The 23,522-nt window shown below is 43.9% G+C and overlaps 1 protein-coding gene across 1 annotated transcript in view; it reads left to right on the forward strand.

Moving 5' to 3' along the window:
* LOC134611585 (uncharacterized) overlaps positions 1-23,522 on the forward strand; it is a 41,344-nt gene that overhangs the window by 6,913 nt on the left and 10,909 nt on the right. Inside the window, exon 2 of the mRNA XM_063455594.1 lies at positions 22,862-22,939. Coding sequence (XP_063311664.1) covers positions 22,872-22,939 — 68 coding nt within the window. The 5' untranslated portion in view covers positions 22,862-22,871. The remainder of the gene's footprint in view (positions 1-22,861; positions 22,940-23,522) is intronic.

The raw sequence follows: 23,522 nt of genomic DNA on the forward strand, positions 1-23,522 counted from the left end.
TCATACACACATAATGACATGCATACAGATAGACATACATGCATACAGCTAGACATACATAGTTACATACATACATTCATACTGGCATACATACATTCATACAGACACTGAGATCCATACATACACACATTCATAATGACATGCAGACATACATACATACACACACAGACACACACAGACATACATACACACACAGACATACATACACACACAGACAGACATACACACATACAGACAGACATACACACATACAGACAGACATACACACATACAGACAGACATACACACACACACAGACAGACATACACACAAACAGACATACAGACAGACATACAGACATACATACATATACACAGACATACACACAGACAGACATACATACACACAGCCAGCCAGACATACACACAGCCAGCCAGACATACACACAGCCAGCCAGACATACACACAGCCAGACAGACATACACACAGCCAGACAGACATACACACAGCCAGACAGACATACACACAGCCAGACAGACATGCATACAGAGACATACAGACATGCATACAGAGACATACAGACATGCATACAGAGACATACAGACATGCATACAGAGACATACAGACATGCATACAGAGACATACAGACATGCATACAGAGACTTACAGACATGCACACAGACAGACACACAGACAGACAGACACACAGACAGACACACAGACAGACACACAGACAGACACACAGACAGACACACAGACAGACACACAGACAGACATGCACACAGACAGACATGCACACAGACAGACAGACAGACAGACAGACATACACACAGACAGACATACACACAGACAGACATACACACAGACATACATACACACAGACAGACATACATACACACAGACAGACATACATACACACAGACAGACATACATACACACAGACAGACATACATACACACAGACAGACAGACAGACAGACATACACGCAGACAGACAGACATACACGCAGACAGACAGACAGACATACACGCAGACAGACAGACAGACAGACATACACGCAGACAGACAGACATACATACACGCAGACAGACAGACATACACACAGACAGACAGACAGACATACACACAGACAGACATACATACAGCTCATTTTCCAGCCACCCTCCTGTTTCTTACCTTGTCTTTGCAAGAGGGTGGCTGGCTGGGGCTGATGGGACTGGCAGTCGGCTGGCTCTCCCTCTTTATGTCGGGCGCGAGCGCTCCTCCCGCGCGGAGTGAGCTGGGAGGAAGTGACTACTTCCTCCCAGCAGCACTTGCGCTGCGGCAGCATTTTTTTTTTTTTAAAGGGGCCCGGTCGCGCTATACCACGGCTGCAGCGCTGACCGGGCCCCTGAAGATATGGGGCCCATCGGGTGGCCCTAAGTGCATGGGCCACCCGATGGGCCCCATCAGCGTGCGGGCGCCGGTGCAACTGCAGTTCCGCCGCTACACGTGGGGCCCGGGCGGCCGGGCCCCCCAGGGCCGCTGGGCCCGTGACAACCGTTATGGTTGTCACCCCCTGATGGCGGCCCTGCTCCCACCCACCAATCCCCAGTTACTTCAATACCCCTTCAGTCACTTACCTGAGGCAGCAGCGATGTCCCTTGCCGCTGTCTCCTCCTCCGCGCCGCTCCTCCTACTGGCTCCGTTGGCCGGCGGGCGAGACTGATCCCACCCACCGTCCAAGGAGACCTAATGCGCATGCGTGGCAATTCCGCGCATGCGCATTAGGTCTCCCCATAGGAAAGCATTGAAAACTATTTTCAATGCTTTCCTATGGGGATTTGAGTGACGCTGGAGGTCCTCACACAGCGTGAGGACGTCCAGAGACGCTCTAGCACAGGTTTCCTGTAATATGAACCAGGAAGAGACCTCTAGTGGCTGTCTAGTAGACAGCCACTAGAGGTGGAGTTAACCCTGCAAGGTAATTATTGCAGTTTTTTTAAAAACTGCAATAATTACACTTATAGGGTTAGGAGTAGTGGGAGTTGGCACCCAGACCACTCCAATGAGCAGAAGTGGTCTGGGTGCCTGGAGTGTCCCTTTAAAGTTTAGGAATGGACTCATTCTAAGTTTAAAATATCACAAAAAAAGTGGGTGGGGGGAGCCAGCTAAATCTAACCTAAATGGCGAAAATAATGGACTTACCGATACTAACGCAACGGAGCTGTCCACTGAGGTGCACGGGAGAAGGTTGGCACCACTGTAGACTCTGGAGTTTTGGGGCCCCTGCGCAGGGCCGGATTAAGAGCACAGTGGGCCTGGTGCTGACAATTATGATGGGCCTAATTACGTAATCTTATCAACCAAAAACACTAGAACAGTCATACCTCCCAAGCGTCATGTATCTGATGGAGATGGTGCTGTAGGCAAACAAACACATACTCTATGCTAAATTCTCTCTAATTTATGCTTTCATCTTTCAAGTAAATCCATAACCCCTAACAGCACTGTCCAGTGAAGCAGGAATTCAATGGGCGGGGTAAAAGGGTGTGCCACTGGCGCAAATCACGTGACAAGACCTGCCAAATGTGGTGAACATGCCCAAAAAGGGGGCATGTTTGTCCAAAGAATTGGAAGGTCAGTCTGGCATGAATTCATGTCAGGCTGCCTGCCAATCCTGCAGGCTGTCCAACTAAGGGCATACTATGCAGGCAGCACCTTGAGCTTGACATAAATGTGTCTACATAGAAACATAGAATGTGACGGCAGATAAGAACCATTCGGCCCATCTAGTCTGCCCAGTTTTCTAAATACTTTCATTAGTCCCTGGCCTTATCTTATAGTTAGGATAGCCTTATGCCTATCCCACGCATGCTTAAACTCCTTTACTGTGTTAACCTCTACCACTTCAGCTGGAAGGCTATTCCATGCATCCACTACCCTCTCAGTAAAGTAATACTTCCTGATATTATTTTTAAACCTTTGTCCCTCTAATTTAAGACTATGTCCTCTTGGTGTGGTAGTTTTTCTTCTTTTAAATATAGTCTCCTCCTTTACTGTGTTTGTGGCGAAACCGAACTCGCCACGTGTCCTTGGAGGGGGCTGCTTGCCCGCCTCTTGCCTTTGGACTATGGATCAGACCTTATGTGAATGTGTTAACCCAGATAGTTATGCCATGGAGCCCATTCGTGTAGTTAAAGACTTCGGCTCCGTGGCGAGTGAACTGTGTGAGTAGGATCTGCGCGCTATTCGGTAGTTTTGTGCGCGCAGATCCCAGCTATCTGGGGATATGTGAAATGTCTGTGTGTTATGGATAAAAAGTAACTTTCTGTATTTTAAAGTATTTTATGTCTTTTACTGTCTTTTTGTCTGCCATGTGGGTAATGGAGTTTTGCCTCAGTCCTTGGAGATAATTAGATTCCTTCCTCAATTATCTCCAGGCCAGAGGGGAGGGATTGTGAGGCATTGTGGGAGGTAACCGGTCTGAGCTGGAAAGTCATGCTAACAGGGGTTTTAAAAGATACTTTACTAACTTTTGAACCCCTGGTATGATTCATGCCATTTTTTAATATGTTGTTCCCTGAATGGATTGATTGTGGATATGTATTTTTATGTGAATGTGATGTATGGTTTTAGAGTTATGAAAGTTGGGTAGAAAGTATGTTTTAACTGTATGTGTAATTGGGTTAAGTGTTAATCTAAGGGGAGGAGATGTGTGGGAGGTAACATCTATGCTATTGGATATTTTACACCTCCCCTGTGGGCAGGCTTAAATGTGTAAGATGGAAATAAAAGCCAGGCTGGGTGTGCCAGTGCAGAGTTCCTGTTTTACCCTCAAAGTGATGTGTCGTCTCATTATTGGGGGAAGGATTTAATGTATGCTGTTCCAGTTGACTGCTAGGAGTACAAGCCTATTCGTATGGTTCCTATTCAATGGTCTACAGCATTCATACGCTTGGGAGAATTTAAAGGTTTCTCGGATTCGGTGATTATGGTGTCTGCCAGAGTGCTTGGAGTCCTCAGGAAGCGCTAGGAGCATCCATTAACGGAGGTACCAAGTCGGGGTGCCAGGTGATCCGTTACAGTGTTGATTCCCTTTATGTATTTAAATGTTTCTATCATATCCCCCCTGTCTCGTCTTTCCTCCAAGGTATACATGTTAAGATCCTTTAACCTTTCCTGGTAAGTTTTATCCTGCAATCCATGAACCAGTTTAGTCGCCCTTCTTTGAACTCTCTCTAAGGTATCAATATCAATAATGAGGCGCTCACTCCATGCTTTATAAGGACTGTCCCCTAGCACTCGCTGGTCCACTTGTCTCCTTACCTTCTTACTAGCAGGCAGAAGTTCCTGGTATATAGTCTGAGACAAGGTGTATGTAGTGAGTGTAGAAGAAAGGGGACATGCCACAGTGTTAGAGAGACCAACGTCTGCATTACCTAAACTAATTTTAATGTCAGCCAGTCCACACAAGTTTTGTTCCCATACATCCCTCTTAAGCTTCCAAACTTCAAGGGACACTATAGTCACTAAAACAACTACAGCTTATTGTATTTGTTCGGGTAAGTAGAATCATTCCATTCAGGATTTTTGCAGTAAACACTGTCTTTTCAGAGAAAATAACTCCACTGGCCGCTCCTTAGATGGCTGCTAGAGGTGCTTCCTGGGGCAGTACTGCCTAGTGTGCCATTCAGTGTCTCCACCCTCTGCATGCAGACACTGAACTTTCCTCATAGAGATGCATTGATTCAATTTATCTTTATGAGGAGATGCTGATTGGCCAGGGCTATGTTGGACTTGTGCTGGCTCTGCCCCTGATCTGCCTAGTTGACAGTCTCAGCCAATCCTATGGGGAAGTATTGTAATTTGCTCAGACCACCACTTCTGAGCCAGCAGCTGCAGACTTGAATACAAGTAATATTTTACTATATTTAGGGAGGCAAGAACGGGCCAGGGTGGTGGTTTTAACATAATATGGTCAGAAATACATGATTGTGTTCCTGACCCTATAGTGCTCCTTTAACCCCTTAAGGACACATGACATGTGTGACATGTCATGATTCCCTTTTATTCCAGAAGTTTGGTCCTTAAGGGGTTAAGCAAGAGTATGTGAAGAGTAGTTAAGGTTGCCACCTTTCTTGGAAAAAAATACCAGCCTTAATCGTTTGTATAATTAATTAGTTATGCGTGACATCACATGATGTAAATCTCAAGGAGTGACATCAGAGAAAATCCAGTAAAATCACCAACAAACTACTCACAGTTTGATTCTGCTGTATAGATGGATTGCTCCCAGTGTCTCCCTGTCTCCCAGTGTCTCAGTCTCGCAAGTCACCCAGTGTTTCAGTGTCTCTATGTATCACAGTGTCAGTGTCTCCATGTTGCCCAGTCCCCTAGTCTCCCAGTGTCTGTGTCCCCATTTCTCCCAGTGTCCCAATGTCTCAGTGTGTCCCCATGTCACTTGGATACTGGGGACACTGAGAGACATGGGGACACTGAGAGACCCGGGGACACTGGGAGACATGGGGACACAGATATTTAGGGAAACTGGGAGAACGGGGACACTCAGACACTAGGGACACAGACACTGGGAGACATGGGGACACTGAAACATTTGGGGACACTAAGACATGGGAACACAGACACTGGGAGACTAGGGGACACTGGCTGGGAGACAGACACTTGTGGACACTGGGAGACATGGGGACAGTTGTGGACATAGACATGGGGACACTGGGACATATAGGGACACTGGGAGACATGGGGAAACCAGGCATACTGGAACACAGACACTGGGAGACATGGGGACACTGTAACATTTGGGGACACTAAGACACTAGGGGACACTGGGAGACTAGGGGACACTGGCTGGGAGACAGACACTTGGGGAGACATAGGGACATAGACATGGGGACACTGGGACATATAGGGACACTAGGCACACTGAGAGAAATGGGACACAGACACTGGGAGACTTGGGGACACTGAGACAATAGGGACACTGGCTGGGGGACATGGGAACATAGTGTCTCCGTGTCCCAATGTCTCCCAATGTCACTATGTCTCACAGCATCCCCATGTGTCTCAGCATCCACATGTGTCCCCATGTTTTCCAGTGTCCTCAAGTGTCTCAGTGTCCCCAAGTCTCCCAGTGTCTATGTCCCCTAGTGTTTCAGTGTCCCCATGTGTCCCCTAGGGTCTCAGTGTCCCCATGTTTTCCAGTGTCCCCAAGTTCCTCAGTGTTCCCAGGTCTCCCAGTGTCTGTGTCCTAGTGTCTCAATGTCCCTTAGTGTCTGTGTCCCCATGTGTCCCCTAGTGTCTGTGTCCCCATATGTCCTCTAATGTCTCAGTGTCCCCATGTGTCCCCTAATGTCTCAGTGTCCCCTAATGTCTCAGTGTCCCCATGTATCTCAGTGTCCCCATATGTCCCTGCTGCCTTTCCCCCCATTCCTCACTTACCTGAGCTGTAGAGCTGCTGTCTGGACTGTCTGGACCACGGATCAGTGAGTAGTAGAGAGAGGCAGGGATATGCTGTAACTTCCTATCCCTGCCTCTCTCCACACACAGTGACCCCTACTGGCCGGTGCTGGTATTGCAGAGTAATCTCCATTTATTCTGAGAAAATTACCTGTATTTGTATTGTCGGTATTACTGCAATACCAGCAGGGCCAGGCAGCCTCAAATACCGGCTGTGCCAGTAAAAAAAAACAGTCAGGTGGTAAACCTAAGTATAGTGTGTAAAAAAAAAAAAAAAAATTTTTTTTTTTTTTTAAATGGGCCTATTCCATGGGCCTGGGCCTAGAGCTGCAGCTCCATCAGCCCCTATGTTAATCCGGCCCTGCCCCTGCGGTACGAAACTTCGGAGCCTGCGGCCTAATCGGGTGAGGAACGGGGCAGACTGCCTCTGCCCTGCCTGCAAGCCTGGCAGCCACACTACAGCCCTGTGACACACCTCATGTGAAATAGCCCGGGGATCTAATTTTGCAAATAGCATGTCATGATGGGGGTAATTTGAATTTGAGACCTACTATTCTGTTAAAAAGGCATATGAGTCCAGGAAGGAAAATCAGTCAGTCAACACAGAGATAATGTTTATAATTTGACCCTATGACTTTCCATAAACCTGGCTAAGATATCCAATGGGAGTAGTGATATATTTGACAGATGTAGCAGGATGCAAATTACATTTCATAGGCCAAAAGGCACGCATGCGCGTGCAAGTACTACTCCCATAAACCTGAGGTAGTAAGCATTACAACAAAAAAGACATGAAAAAATAAATATTCATACACAAACACACCGCCATTAATAACAAATGTACATTCATATAAATGTAATAATAAATGCAGATAATATTAAAGTAAAGAAAAGTAAAATAATTCAATTAATTAACTCAAGTCAAAACAATAACATATACCAATAAAAATACCCCATAAGCAAAAGTTATAATAAATAAAGTGTTGCTTGTGTGCAACGAAAGATAACATATGATGCAAGGGTCAACAGACCAAGGTAAAGATAACATAATCAATGCCAACACATGGACAAATACATCATAGACAGCATCTTTACATCTTATACAATGCCTTTTTGAAAGTATATAATCTCATTACATAATAATCTATTCTATCTACAATGTAATGCCATAAGACATATAATCACCAAGAAGCAATAATGTGCACCAAAGATGTTAATTACAAAGTTATACACAGAATCAAAACAACAAACAAAAATAATCCAAACCCTAACAAATCAAGTTAAAACAAACAACGATAAGAACATCAAATCCAACATCAAACATAAGTCAGCAACATAGGAGATCCAGCCGAATATGTCCGTTCTAGCTTTGTGGGTATAGAAATATGATGGAAAACAAGCTTGTTTCCATTTTGTATTATTTCCACTGATGCAACAGCAGAAGACAACAAACTACTAGCCTTTCGGTGGTATAAATCAATGTTTTGTAGTACAAACCTATGTCAGTGCTTAAGTTTGCAATTGTATGAACAGAGTTGCTCTCATTCCTTTTGCTGTGTGATGCTGTACTCTAGTGGTAGTGATGAGGTGTACAGCTGTGTTGTATGGTAACATATAATCAGCACTTCTACCATTGAAATTTGTAAATATAATTAGTTGTTCTCAAAAAAAGCTGCTATTCTATTCTATGACATATCCCCGGTGACCGGAATTAAACAAGTGAATGGAATCTCTGGGTAGGGCTCAGGAAGTGTTGATTTCCAGTTCACTATGTTGAGGAAAGTATATTGCCCCTAAAACTATAGATTAACGTCAAAGCTGGCAAGATAGTAACTGTGTTGGTTGAAGAAAGAAGCTAGCTTTGCTAATTAAAACTTTTTTTCTGTTAATGTTTTTTTTTTTTATTCTCCATTTGTGTTTTTGATCATAGGTTGGTAAGGGTGAGGGTTACAGAATCAGAAAGGGAGGGAGGGTACATAGTAGGGTATACATCGACACGTTTCCAATGGTATCTTCTCACAATATACATCTATACATCAGGCTTTTGTATAGGGTCAAGACAGTCTTCGAGGCATGCTAGGGCCACTTGCGAGGACAACTTCATAACGTTAGTATTTCTGGTTTGCACTTTTCCCTAAGTCTGGCATTTCATTCCCTAGCCTCCCAAGCCCGATTTGTCTAGAATGCAGTGAGGTCGGGTGTGTCGCCCTCTCCAGTGCTTTATTAGCTGATAGTAGGGCTGGGTTTCTTGCGTTCAGCTAAGTCTGGGGGTCGTTATATGTCTGTTGTTCTGGGTCTCTACTAGTGTAGAGGGGGATGTGCTTCGTGTCCAGTGTGCGGTCGAGTTTGGTTGTAGATTTTGCTGTGCTCGTCGGCTCATTTGAAGTGTTCGTGTTGTGTCCCGCCTGCCCTCTGCCCGCTCAAGGTCATGGAAGTTTGGTGTCTTTGGGCTCTAGGAGTCTAGATCCTAGTTACTTCTTCCCTCTTTGTGTCTTTCTGTGGATGACACTTGTTGGGTTTGGGACCGTCGCCGGATGTGTCGGTCTCTCTGATGTATAAGCTGTGTATGTTGGGGAGGGTCAGTCCAAGGGGGGGAAGGTAGGTTCTGGGGGGATCTGTTAATAGGTAGGTATTTAAAGGGGGTAGGTATGCATCGACCGGCATCCCGGGTCTCCCTCCCCCTGTCTGTTAATGTTTTTAAAAGCCTATGGCAATTATTTATTGGTTCTCTATGAAACAAACAATGCCTGCCATAAACACAAACTACTGCAGACGCAGTGCTTCACTGGTACTTAGAAGGCTACTTACAACATTCCTGGTTTAGGTGTAGTCTGCATTTTGTACACTGGTGTACTAACCAGGAGGAGGCGTGGTGGCCACTCCAGGTGGAAGGCGGCAGTTAAGGTACAGAGTGCCCTAGTCGCACCAGAGCAGGCTCTGCTGATGTAATGCTAGCAGCTGTGGAGCGGGCGGGAAGGGAGCTTGCTGATATCAAACTGTGCACTGCGTGCATGGCTCCCTTGCGCACCACGTACTAATGCGGAGAGCCGGGGGGCATTGCCATCCCACTCATGACATGAGTAGGGATTTGAAGGGCTCACTGGGAGTTGTACAGAAGTGCACAAAGTGATCCCAGCATTTCCCCATAGGACCCCAAGGATGAGGTTCCACTCAAGCTCTGCCAGCAAAGGTAAGAAAAGGTGAGACTAGGCAGACCTTAAACAATAATAATTAGATAAATAATTGGGGGGATCTATATTTACTGGAAAAGGACCTCATAATTGAGCCTTATTGAAGTCCCTTTTTTTTACCATTCTTTTCAAAGTTTGTGGTATAATTTGTTTTTACATTCACATTGTATTTCTTTCTACTTATTTTAAATCTTTTGTGTCCCAATGTAGTAAAATTATCTTAAAAGGACACTATAGTCACCAAACAACGTTAGTTTAATGAAGCAATTTTGGTGTAACAATCATGCCCCTGCACTCTCACTGCTCCATTCTCTGTTTTTACAGCCCTAGTCACACCTCCCTGCATGTGACTTGCACAGCCTTCCTAAACACTTCCTGTAAAGAGTCCGCTAATGTTTACACTACCTTTATTGCAAATTCTATTTAATTTAGAATTTCTTATCTCCTGCACTGTCAATAGCTTGCTAGACCCTGCAGGAGCCCCCTGTGTGTGATTAAAGTTCAATTTACAGATCAGGAGTCAAGAACTTTTAAAGTAAGTTACATCTGATTGAAAATGAAAGCATTTTGTTTTCATGCAGGCTGTGTGAGTCACAGCCAGGGGAGGTGTGGCTAGGGCTGCATAAAAAGAAAAAACAATGATTTAACTCCGAAATGGCAGAGTAATGAACACTGAAATTTCAGAGAAATGAACTATACACAGAAACTGCTTCAATTTGTGCTGTCGCATTGTACTAGAATTTAATTACTTTACCCACCACTGTGACATGTTAAAAGAGCTAAACTGGCTATCGCTGGAATGCCGACACACTCTTCATCTTTCCAGCCTTGTGCATAAGAGCATTTGTGGTAAGCTCCCACCCTACCTGAGTAGAATGATCTCCCCGGCTGTTCCCACCTCCTATAACCTCCAGTCCAGTACTAGCACGTTATTTTGCATACCGCAATACAAAAATAAAGTGGCTCGATCCTCATTTTCCTACAGAGCACCGCAATTATGGAATAACCTCAGGGACACAGTCAAATCTTCATTCAATCTAAAATCTTTTAAGAGATCTATGGCAATATACATCTGCACAGAATGCACCTGTCATGGTTGAATATATTTATTACCTTATACAATATCAAAATTCAAATGAAAAATAAATTGAATTGTCAATCGCGCCTAGAGCAGCCTTTGGGCTTATCACCTATGGTGTTCAAATATAGAATACTATAAATACCACTTGTTGATTTATATATTTATTTATTTAATAGGATGGTGGTGTATTTATAACAAAAATGTGCTGGTATCCCAATGCAACTCTTAATGGGAAATATCCTTAGTATTTCCTATATATAAAATATCCTATATTTAAAATTTTTTTTAAATATATATATATCTCAAAGGCTACCTATATTTGAAAGATATGAAGTTAATTTTATATGTGAATATAGTTACCATATAAACTATGGAACTTAGGTAATGAATAAAAAAGATAGAGACATAGATGTATCTTTTTAACTTTAGTATCTATTTATGATTTGTTACATGATGTATACATAATGATAGGTGTTCTCCGGTAGATGGAGCACTGTAAATGAAATAAAAAATATAAATAAATAAAAAAAATAAAATAAAAAAAAACCCTGAAAAGGTAGGGTAGAATAGAGGAAGAAAAAAATGTGAGTAGTATATAGAGGGTTTAATGCCCGAACTTGTACGTTTGGATAGAAGGGATATCTGAAATTGGGATATAGATATATGCCCAGACAGAACCAGTTTACGGCACCTGAGGTTCCTAGTTGGTCCCTCATTCAAATACTAACGAGGCCCAAGTCTGGATGGCTTCTGAGATCTGACGAGATCAGGCACTTTCAGACTGGTATGGCCGTAGGTATATATCGGACTGGGTCGGGATGAAGCCTAAAAAGCCGCTATATCTAGCTATTTGTTTAATCCCCCATTTTCTAGTGTCCCTAATTTAAAAAAATCCAATAAGTTTCTCGTTGTCTTGAGATTTTAAATCTATTCCCACCTCTTTTTGTGGGTGGAATAGCTTCAATCCCTTTAACCTTCAGATCTTTTGGATCACTGTTGTGTTTCTCCAGAAAGTGTAGCGGAACTCCATGGTTTATACATTTCTTTCTGATCGAACGTACATGTTCATATATTCTCGTTTTCAACTTTCTACATGTTCTGCCCACATATTTTTTACCACATGTGCATTCCAAAAGGCAGATGACGTGGGTAGTGTTACAATTAATAAATTGTTGGATTGCATATTTCTTCTTTTCATCATTATGGTTGGAGGAGAAAGACTTGTTATCTTTTTGTTTAATATGTGGACAGGTGATGCAGTTTTTCCTTCCGCACCTAAATACATCTTTTATGCCTGTTTTGTTTTTGGTTATGTTGTTTTTATTTTAACCGAACTTGGGGCAATTATGTTTTTGATTGTTTGGTTCTTTCTGAACACTACTTTTGGTCGTGTGTTGTCCAAAAAACCATATATTTGTCCTAGGTGATGATGGGCCAGTGTTTCCATATGATTCTTTTAATATTGTTTGCTGCTAAGTTACAGGTTGTCACAAATGTGGGAAGTGTTCTATCTTTGTTTCTCCGAAATCCATCATCTCTCTTTCCTCTTGGTGTTGAGATGAGTTCCTCTCTATTCATATTGTGGACTTCTTGTTGTACCTTTTTCAGAAGTTGAGGAATATAGTGTTTCTGTATGAACCGGTTTGTGAGGTTCTGAAATTTCTCTTTCAATTCCTGAGGTCTACTACAATTTATTTTTACCCTCATGTATTGACTCTTTGGAATGTTGTTAATCCATCCTGGTTTGTGGGCACTCCTAGCATCCAAGAACCCATTCTTGTCAACTTCCTTCCGGTGGTTACTTGTTTGGCATATCCCATTATCATCTATAAAGATATTTAAATCCAGAAATGTGATGTTGGTTTTACTGGCCACATGAGTGAATCTGAGGTCCATACTGTTGGCATTGGTATGGTTATTATTTATGTAGTGCCATCAGTGTCCGTAGCGCTGTACAAAGGGTGAACTAACAGACATGTAATTGTAACCAGACAACTGGACATACAGGAACACGGAGGTGGAGGGCCCTGCTCAATGAGCTTACATTCTAGAGGGAGTGGGGTATAGTAACACAAAAGGTAAAAGTAGGTGTACGAAATAGGTTGTTAGAAAAATATTCACTGAGGACTTAGTAGGTAATTTTTGACAGTTGCAGGAGCGGAGTCATGGGGGGTGGAGGATAAAAACCTGCTTAATTGATATGCTTTCTTGAAGAAGTGAGTTTTCAATAATTATTTGAATGAGTGGAGACTGGGTGAAAGTCTTACAGAGAAGGGGAGGGAGTTCCACAGAAGAGGTGCAGCTCTGGAGAAATCTTGGAGGCGAGCATTAGAGGTGGGAGTACGGACAGAGGATAGACGTAGGTCTTTGGCAGAGTGTAGGGCCCTCGACGGGAAACAAATATAATGTCATCTATAAATCTTTTGTAAAAACATATATATTATCAAGGAATGTATTGTTTCTCCAAATAAATTGTCCCCATTGCAGTCCCTGTAATTTGGCGGTAAAAAGAATTGTCAAACAGGAAGAAATTGTGTTCTAACACAAAACTAATACAGTCCAGTATGAAGCATTGTTGTTCTTCTGTGAATTCGTTGAATAGATGTAGGAAGTGTTTCACTGCTTCTCTACCGATATGGTGAGGAATGCTGGTGTATAAAGAGGTAACATCCAAACTGACGAGTAAGCAGTCCGTTGTCCATTCGATATTGGAGAGGAGTTGAAGCATATGGGTTGTGTCTTTCAAATATGAATCAAGATGCGTAACCATATGTTGTAAGAAGAAGTTGGCATGAGTGGAAATATTACTGGTTAATGATGCTATTCCAGATATAATCGGGCGACCTGGAGGGTTCTTTTGATCTTTGTGAAATTTAGGCAGATGGTAGAAAATTGCCGTTACTGGATGCTCTTGGTACAGTGAGGTGGACGGCCGCCTCCTTACCTTTCTACCGCTTACTGGTGTCTAGCAGGTCGGAGGCGAAGGCTGCGAGTCCCCCCCCCCCCCTTTGGACCGGTGGGGGTTATCCCGGTCCCCGCTGGAACGGTATTTCCACATCAAAACTGAAGGCTACTATCTGCGACATGGAGATGACTGCGGTTCCCAAGATGGCGCCCGGACTCGCTCCTGAAAAGCGGAGCCTGAATCAAATCCATTGCGACATGCAAGATCACATAGACAAAACCCTGCTACACATTGGAGAGATTTTTGATCGCTTCTGGGCAGCACTGGATGAACGCACAGCAGCAGTACCACCCCTGCCCCATAAGAAAGGCCAGAGAGGTAATAAGAGAGGGATCCCTCCAGGCAGAGCACCTAAACCAGCACCTGTCAGTGCCGTCAGAGGCCCCCATGGGCCGAGGGCAACTCCGGAGTCAGCCCCGCCACACAAACAGAAGCCTGCAGACCGAAAGAAGCGACGGACCGCCAACACCTCCTACAGCTCTCCACTGAAGTGGGGCCAGGACTTAGCATGCTTTCGAGTCCATGTCTTGGCGATAACGGCACCAGAAAGACTCGGGGTTAGAGAGGCGCCTTCTCTCAGTGACTCTCCTGTAAGTGCCCGGCCCTTACCGACTGTGGGAGTCGGGTGACTTTCGCTGCCTCATAGATTGATGGACTGCTATTTTTCCACTACGTCCATGCAAATCTAGTAGATCCTCTCTTGTTTTGTTATGCTTTGACCATTTTGATTCCAGGTTAGAGTGCTAGCTTACTAAGGTTTCAGTGGTCGCTACATGGCACAATAGCCTAATCTTGACACTAGTACATATTCAACACTCACCATGTCTATAATCTCTTTAACTACTTAATTACACCCGCCTAGTTCAGCATTAAGACATGAATATCGTTACCAGGGCTCCCACTCTAGCTTCAGCCCGGTATAAGCAACATGAGCAGAGAACCCCGGCTACTTAAATACTATGAGAATGCCCCTACTTGTTTAAATGTCATAAGCCTGACATCCACGACGCGAACCACTATAACAAGACTTAAATAATCAGTTTCTATTTTGCTTGTTTTATAAACTTAAAAAAATTGTGCATTTCCTTGCATGCCATGTAACTGTCGACTTGCTTCCAAATTGCCTGTGATTGCTGTTGTGGCATTAGACAGGCGTATGTTATTTCATGCACAGCAAAAATAAAGAATATAAAAAAAAAAAAATTTCTACCGTGATTGTAATCTAATTGATCTCTTTTAAATGTACTTTGTTTCCTTAATTTAATTTAATTTATTTTTCTAATTTTCCCATTCTGTCCATCACTTTGTCATTAATTTCAATGCATCTAGAGTCCTCTTTATGTATCTCCAGTTTTTCTTGTAGATCCTCTATCTTTTGTTGGTATAGCTTGGTTTTGTTCTCTAAGTATTTGATAAGAAATTTTATAAATGTTTTGGAACAAAGTTCTAGAGCTTCATCCCACTCTGTTTGTTTGATATTCTATCTCTTCTAATCGCACCTAGAGTAAATCTAAAAACATAGAAAAAATATATTTAGTACCTGTTATGTATTAAATTTATATATGTGTGTATGTATATATGTATATATGTATATATGTATATATATATATATATATATATATATATGTGGGAAGGCGGAGCCTGGAGTTGTGGGAGGGGTTGATCCGGCCTATATATACTCATACCTACCTCTATACTGGGCTGACGTCGGCTGGTCACTTCCGGTTCCGGTTTCACCAGAAGAATCTCCTCGTGCAGAATTCCAAACGCAGGTACAATCAGGACGCTATCAAGCAATCCAGCAGGCCCTCACACCGCAGACAGCCAACTTGAACATCAGACTAACGAAAACGGGCACCTCCAGCGCCTCTCAGCTCTCGGTGCATCATACTATGTTTGCGACAGTACTTCTGGGGCACCCGCCCAGACTTCCAGGTCGGCCAACAGGCACCCGGCAACCGTGAGTTAAACAAACGAACGCACTAAGTTACCGAACGGGGAACCCACGGGCCTGTACTTACTCACTCACATAAAACTAGCTTTTACACGAACAGAAGTACGTACACAAGAAATAAGACACGAACCTTCCTCTCCCAGCATATACACTGTTCATTCAAACGAATGTATCCTCTTACTCTCACCAAAAGGAAAGAGATCCAGGTCGGCTAATTCAGACGAACGATCTGTCAAACCTGCACAACACCAACTGCCATCTACGGTTCAAATGGCCAAATTACACATGAAAAAACTCTTCCAACTTTAAGGAAAATTTCACATGGGCTGCACAAATTCACAGGCTTAAAAGTACTGAACACAGGACAAAAGAACTGGTTTCCCCCATTTATGTGTTTCTATGTATTAACCCCTTAACCCCTTAAAGACCACACTTCTGGAATAAAAGGGAATCATGACATGTCACACATGTCATGTGTCCTTAAGGGGTTAAATAATCGCTTGTTATACGTGTTTACAATTTATACTTGCACAGTAACAGAGTAATAGGCTTAACCAAGTTGTTCTGTTACTGTAAGGATTCTGGGGTAACAAGCAGGGATACCATGTATTATCCAAACTATGCTCACACGGTCATTATGTACTCCAGAATTCAGAGCAATACTCCCCTAAATGACATCTTGTCATTGCGAATTTCAGTTACATATGGTACATTAAATAATTAGTACTGTTCTATACAGTGGGTAGAGGAGTGCTTGGAAGTCACAATATAACCTGGTTAGGCATGTTAAACAAATAAGGTTAGGATTGCTATATAGAATTAACTATGTAGTAAACGCAGGAAATGATCATTCATATCTATTGCAGTCAGAACCCCATCAGCTAAATATCCATAGTAACGGTTACTATCGCTTAGCCGACTACGTCTTCAGCTCACAAGTACAAACGAGTAAGTTATAAAACTTCCCAATCAATATCTCTTGTCAACACATAACATACTACACCATTACAGTAACCGGCATAAGCAGAAAGCCGAAGACAGTCATACACACTCGTGTTAACCACATATTTAATTTCCTATAACATCATAGACATATCACAAACAAACACTAGATTTAACATTACGCTAATAACCACACAAACATACAAGAAGACCATCACTGGGCAACGTCACCACCACGAACGTTTCTAGGGATATGCTTGGACTTACTATGCAAGTGAGTCTCCCAGACGATAAAGTGCAGAGAATCAAGGCAGAGGTTGAAGAGTTTCTCACAAGTGGGACTACTTCTAGGAAAGATCTACAGTCTCTACTTGGGTCCCTGAACTTTGCAATGAGGATAATTCCTCAAGGAAGAGCATTTATCTCAAGACTCCTTAGCCTCTTACCAAACATACCCCACAACGACAGCTTCATAACAATCGACGGTCAGGCTAGGGCAGATTTGGCCATGCGGAGAGAATTCTTGACACATTGGAACAGGGTTAATCTATTCATCCCTCCTTCAACAGAGAACTCCTCGGTATTGTGGACAGACGCAGCAGCACACTCAGGGCTCGCAGCAATTTTTGGCGATGAATGGTTCAGGGATAAATAACCAATTTAAACAACAACTCTCCCTTCTTTTAACAGCACTTCTGCCCTGTTCGAAATATATCCAATAGTGGCAGCAGCGCTAGTGTGGGGCCATCAGTGGGAAGGGAAGACCTTCCTCACCGATAACATGGCAGCTAGAGACATTATTAAAAAAAAAAAGGCAGGTCACCTTCCCTGACAATCATGAGTCTAGTGAGGAGACTCACATGGTTAGCAGCGACACACCATTTCCACTTGACAGGTGAGCACATACCAGGAATACACAACACAGCAGCTGATGCCCTTTCTCGTTGCAATCTACAGGTTTTCTTTCAACAACAGCCATCAGCCAAGAGAATGCCAAGCAGTTCACCACTATTCCAGGAACTCAGGGCCGCCATCAGGGGGTGACAACCATGATGGTTGTCACGGGCCCGGCGGCCCTGGGGGGCGGGACTGCTCTGGCAGTCCGGGCCCCACTTTCCCTCTCTGCACACATAGATAGCGAATATCGCTATCTATGTGTGCAGCCGCGGGCCCCCGGCTCCCTGCTACCGCAGAGGGGGCCCACGCAGCACACGGCCTCTTCTCTTCTCCTCTCTGCTAATAACTCTCGCGAGACCCGGTTGCCATGGCAACGCTCTGCGGGTCTCGCGAGAGTTATTGGAACAGAGGAGAGAAGAGACTGTGTGCTGCCTGGGCCCCCTCTGCGGTAACAGGGAGCCGGGGGGCCCCACCATGCCACCGGACCACCAGGGATGGAATCTCCCCCCTCCCTAGACACAGGTAAGCAGGGAGGGGGGAGAAACAATTAAATTTTTTTTTTAATTCTGTTAAAATGCCCCCCTCCCCCTCACCCCAGATTGCACATTTACACAACACACACACACACACACACACTACATACACTGACACAACACACACACACACTGCATACACTGACACAGCACACACACTGCATATACTGACACAACACACACACACTACATACACTGACACAACACACACACACACACACTACATACACTGACACAGCACACACACTGCATATACTGACACAACACTGACACAGCACACACACTGCATATACTGACACAACACACACACACACTACATACACTGATGCAGCACACACACTGCATATACTGACACAACACACACACACACACACTGCATACACTGACACAACACACACTACATACACTGACACAACACACACACAGACTACATACACTGACACAGCACACACTGCATATACTGACCCAACACACACACTACATACACTGACACAACACACACACACACACTACATACACTGACACAGCACACACACTGCATATACTGACACAACACACACACACACACTATATACACTAACGCAACACACACTACATACACTAACACAACACACAAACACTACATACACTAACACAACACACACCCACTGCATACACTGGCACAACACACACACACACTACATACACTAACACACACACTACATACACTAACACACACACACACACTACATACACTGACACAACACACACACACACTACATACACTAACACACCACACACTACATACACTGACACAACACACACTGCATACACTGCATACACTGACACAACACACACTGCATACACTAACACAACATACATACTGCATACACTAATACAACACACACACTGCATACACTAACACACACAGTGCATACACTAATACAATACACACACTGCATTCACTAATACAACATGCAATCTGCATACACTACACACTAACACACTCACTGCATCCACTATACTGACACACACTCTGCATTCACTACACTAACACACACTCTGCATCCGCTACACACTAACACACTCTCTGCATTTACTACACATTAACACACACTCTGCATTCACTACACTAACACACACTCTGCATCCGCTACACACTAACACACTATCTGCATTCACTACACATTAACACTCTGCATTCACTACACTAACACACTCTGCATCCGCTACACACCTAATCTAGCCAAAAAATAATGGGGGTTTAGTTACACTATCTGTCAGCATCAAAGTAGCTGTTTAGTTGATAAGTGAGTGCGCTGGATTTCTATTTTTACTCTATTTATACATAAAAACCCTAATCACAAAAATAGGGAGCGATCCATCAGCCTTCATGGGCCTTATCCGACTTATGCAAGTTCTCAGATTGGTGGTAGGTGGTGAGACTGCCGGGCAAGTCACTTCAGCATGATCACGTTAGGGATAGGTATCAAAGGTGTCATGTACCTTCCCTGTCCCCTCGCTTCACACCCCTATAGCCCTTCCCCCCTCCCCCCTCTGTGTCCCTGGGAGTTGATTAGGTGTTAAAGAAGGAAAGAGAGAGGAAAAGGAGAGAGGGGGAGAGGGAGGGAAGAGGAAAAAAAAAAAACCCCAATGGGTGATTTATCTGTATTTAATGTTATGCTAAGTGCGCCTCTGTCATTCTCAATTGCAGAGGCAACCCCCTTTATTCTCTGGCCAGGGTCCAGTCGACACCACTGATGAGAGACAGGCTACATCCACTGTTCTGATCCAGCAGGGCTCCCAGGGAATCCCGCAGCTCTCTGGACATGAAGAGGGGAGGCCCTTAGTCCGGGCTGGGTAGGCGTTTCGCCATTCAGGAGCACCAGGGGGCCCATGTCAGAGTGTATTTTTCAGAAGCGTCACGTAGGGAGGCCGTGAGGGGTTCCATGTTGTATAAATCCTCCTCTATGTCCATCCATTGGTTCATGATTAGTGGATCAGTTGAGCGCCACTTGAGCAGGATGATAGATCTGATGGCATTGAGCAGATGTCTCATGAGGGAGCGCTTATAGACAGAGAGAGAGCGTTGTGTGATGCAATAGCATCGGTAGGGGTTGAAAAGGCAAGTCTAAGTCCAGGATTTCAGTAATCTTGGAATGTATTCGCTGCCAGTATGGCACAATGCTGGCGCACGCCCACCAAATGTGTAGGTCCATCTCAACTTGTCTGAGTCTCTACTCCTGGACCCTGCACACCTGTTCCTAGTTTCCAGATAAGTGGCTGATATCAATCTATTTAAACCCTGCCTCGCTAGAGATTCATAGTCAGATCGTTTTGTTCCTGTTTGCGAATCATTGCTGTACATCTGACTCCTGGTTTGATACTCTGCCCGTCTTCCGTTTCCGTCTGTTTGATAGTTGCTTGAGATTCGTAGTGGAGCAGAACTGTGGGCTGTTCTCAGGGCAGTTGTACCTTAATACAGGGGAGCCCCAGTGGCGGGATAAGCTAACCAGGCCGCCCGACTTGGTAAAATTAATGGGAAGCCACAGTACTCACTGAAACACTTGAGCAGCTAGATAAAGCCATTTATTCTTCAGCACCAGCCGCGTGGAGGTGAAATCTGGCCAAGTCTATTAGTGAAGGGTTGTGGGCTTATGTCTTCTACTTTTCTGTGCCCAATCGGTTCCTCCAACAACCAGTTGCGGATCCTCACAGACGGTAAATGGAACACTCTGAGGAAGCGGGGAACGTCATCTGGGAGCCTGATCGTGTGCCAGGTAGAGCCCTGCCTAGCCAGTAGGCTGAAGGGAAAGCCCCATTTGTAGGGTATTCCCTTGTCTCGTAGAGCAGTAGTAATCGGCCTTAGGGCCCATCTGGCATCCAGTGTAAGGCCAGAGAGGTCCTGGAAAAATGAAAGCTTTGCTCCCTGGAACTGGATCGAGGGCAATTTCCTGGAAGCCGTCATGAGCTGTTCCTTGATAGGGAAGACGTGGAGGCAACAGATAACATCCATGAGCTTGCCATCCGCTCTTGCCTGCCCCACTTCTTGATGGGCTCTATCCAGGCGTATAGAGGTATATGTGGTGCCTCTGGGCCCAGGATCTGGTGGAATAAGGTGACCAGGTTGGTAGCCAGAGGTTCCGTATCTGCTTCAGGGAGCCCCCTGATGTGGATATTTTGGTGCCTGCCCCTGTTCTCTAGGTCCTCGACCTGACACCTGAGGGACCCTGTCTGGTGTTACCCTGTCTGGTGGCGGCGGCCTCTGCTGCGCAATGTTTATTGGCAACAGATCCATGCCTCTGCTTCAACCGCATCCACCCGTGTCTGCAGAGCTGTAAGGTCCGTGGGGAGTCCCACCTGGTCCTCGCAGATGGCTGCCTGGATTTCCTTGACTAGGGCACTGGGCTTTTGTAAGTATATTGCTGTCTATCCTGGCCAGCTCCGCCTGAATGCTGTGCAGGGTATCATCAGTTCCAACCTCAGGAGTCCCCTCCACTGACAGTACTTGAGGATGTCAGCTCCATCTTTTCTGATGGCGTGGGGCCATGGAGACCCGCCGGCTTGGACACAAAGTCATCAGGGGTACCGTCTCGAGGATCCCATCTGGGTGGTCCCCGACCCAGTAATCTTCTTGGTACGCTCCATCATGGGTAGAATATGGGGTTAAACTCTGTTTTAATATGCTTGGGGCGCAGAGCTCACTCAGTGTGCGTCTTTCCTTGTGGACAGCCAGACCACGCCCCGCAGGATATATTTTTTCATTGTACCATATCTCCCACACTATAGTGTGTTTGTTTTTATTTTGTACTTGAGGTTTTTAATCCCTGTGGAAGTTCTAATATAAGCAAAGTATAACAATCTATTTAAATATTTAGCATCAGCATTTTATCAGTGGCATTGACATTAAAGACACTTGCAATATTTTGTGTGTTTTAAAACAATTCATGTTTTTGCACATTTGTCATGTTTTTGCACATTTGTTACACAGTTTAGCACTTTAACACAAAGCCATTTTGTTCATACACAAACTCTGTAATTGTTACAAGTGTGATTTTTTTGATGCACTCACTAAGACATTGTAAACAATTTTGTTTTTATTAAATTAACATTATTTTTGTTAAAAGGAAAAAAAATCATGCTTTCAGTTCGGCTACTTTAGTCTTAAATGGACACTCGACTGCCCAAATACAAAATAAATAAAGATCACTGTTTAGTAGATATACCCCCAAATAAAAGCTTGCATGCATTTAATCATGCATATCTAAAAACAGCTTGCAAAACTGTAGATCTCTTGTCTGCTGCCTTTGAAATCCCTCCTATTCTAACCCCTCCCAAGCTTTCTGTGGCTGTCCAATCACAGACTTCCCAATGCAGTTCAATGAGAAGTCTTGGCAAAGCAGGTGCTCAGGCCAATTGCTGTCTCTTGAGGTTTAGCTCCATGGAGCTAACCAAACAAGTAAGTAACATGACTGGCTATCTGATTGAAAGCCAAGGGGGTGTAACCAGTTTTTTTTTTTTTTTTTTTTATAAAAGTGTCAATTTCTGCTGAAATCTGCACTTTTAGCAAAATGAAATAAAGAGGATACACTCTTCACCCATAAAGCTTTTCAGCGTGCTAAAGTACTTTAGGAGTCTGGAGTGCCCCTTTAAATTGAAATTCACTTCAAATTCTCACTTTTGGAAATCATTTTTTATTTTACATATAGGATTATATGAACCAAGAAATCTACCACAATCCTTTGTTTTCACTACGAAGATTTTTTTTGTAATCTATATGTATAATTTTTCAAATATATTGCATTAATTCATTTAAAATATTATTTGTTATAAAGTGGTAAGCGAACCTAAGCTTTAACAAATGGTTCTTCTTTCTTCTAGGAAAGTTACAATGGGCAGCTATATTTCAGAGCCGTCTATAGACGATCTTCAGCAGAGCAGCACTGAAAGAGCTCGACGGTAAGTATATGAAACGACTGTCAGATTATATGTAGAAAGTGAGAATGTGAGGGAGCGAGACAGCAATGTCTCATATCTAAATGTATAAACTATATAGATTTGATGGGGGAAAAGTTCTAAAAAGTGGTGCAAAAATATAAAAGAGAAGGAGTCAGTTTGGCACCTGCCATTTGTGAGTATTTTCATCTTAATGAAGTGGTCTGGGATTTGTGGTCCTGTACAGGGCCGGATTAACATAGGGGCTGATGGAGCTGCAGCTCCAGGCCCAGGCCCATGGAATAGGCCCATTTAAAAAAAAAAAAAAATGTAATTTTTTTTAATTTTTTTTTTTACACACTACTCTTAGGTTTGCCACCTGACTGGTATTTTACTGGCACAGCCGGTATTTGAAGCTGCCTGGCCGTGCGGGTATTGCAGTAATACCGGCAATACAAATGCAGGTATTTTTCTCAGAATAAATGGAGATTACTCTGCAATACCAGCACCAGCCAGTAGGGGTCACTGTGTGTGGAGAGAGGCAGGGATAGGAAGTTACAGCATTTCCCTGCCTTTCTCTACTACTCACTGATCCGTGGGGGAGCAG

Source organism: Pelobates fuscus, chromosome 5 (assembly GCF_036172605.1).
Source record: "Pelobates fuscus isolate aPelFus1 chromosome 5, aPelFus1.pri, whole genome shotgun sequence".
Lineage (NCBI taxonomy): Eukaryota > Metazoa > Chordata > Amphibia > Anura > Pelobatidae > Pelobates > Pelobates fuscus.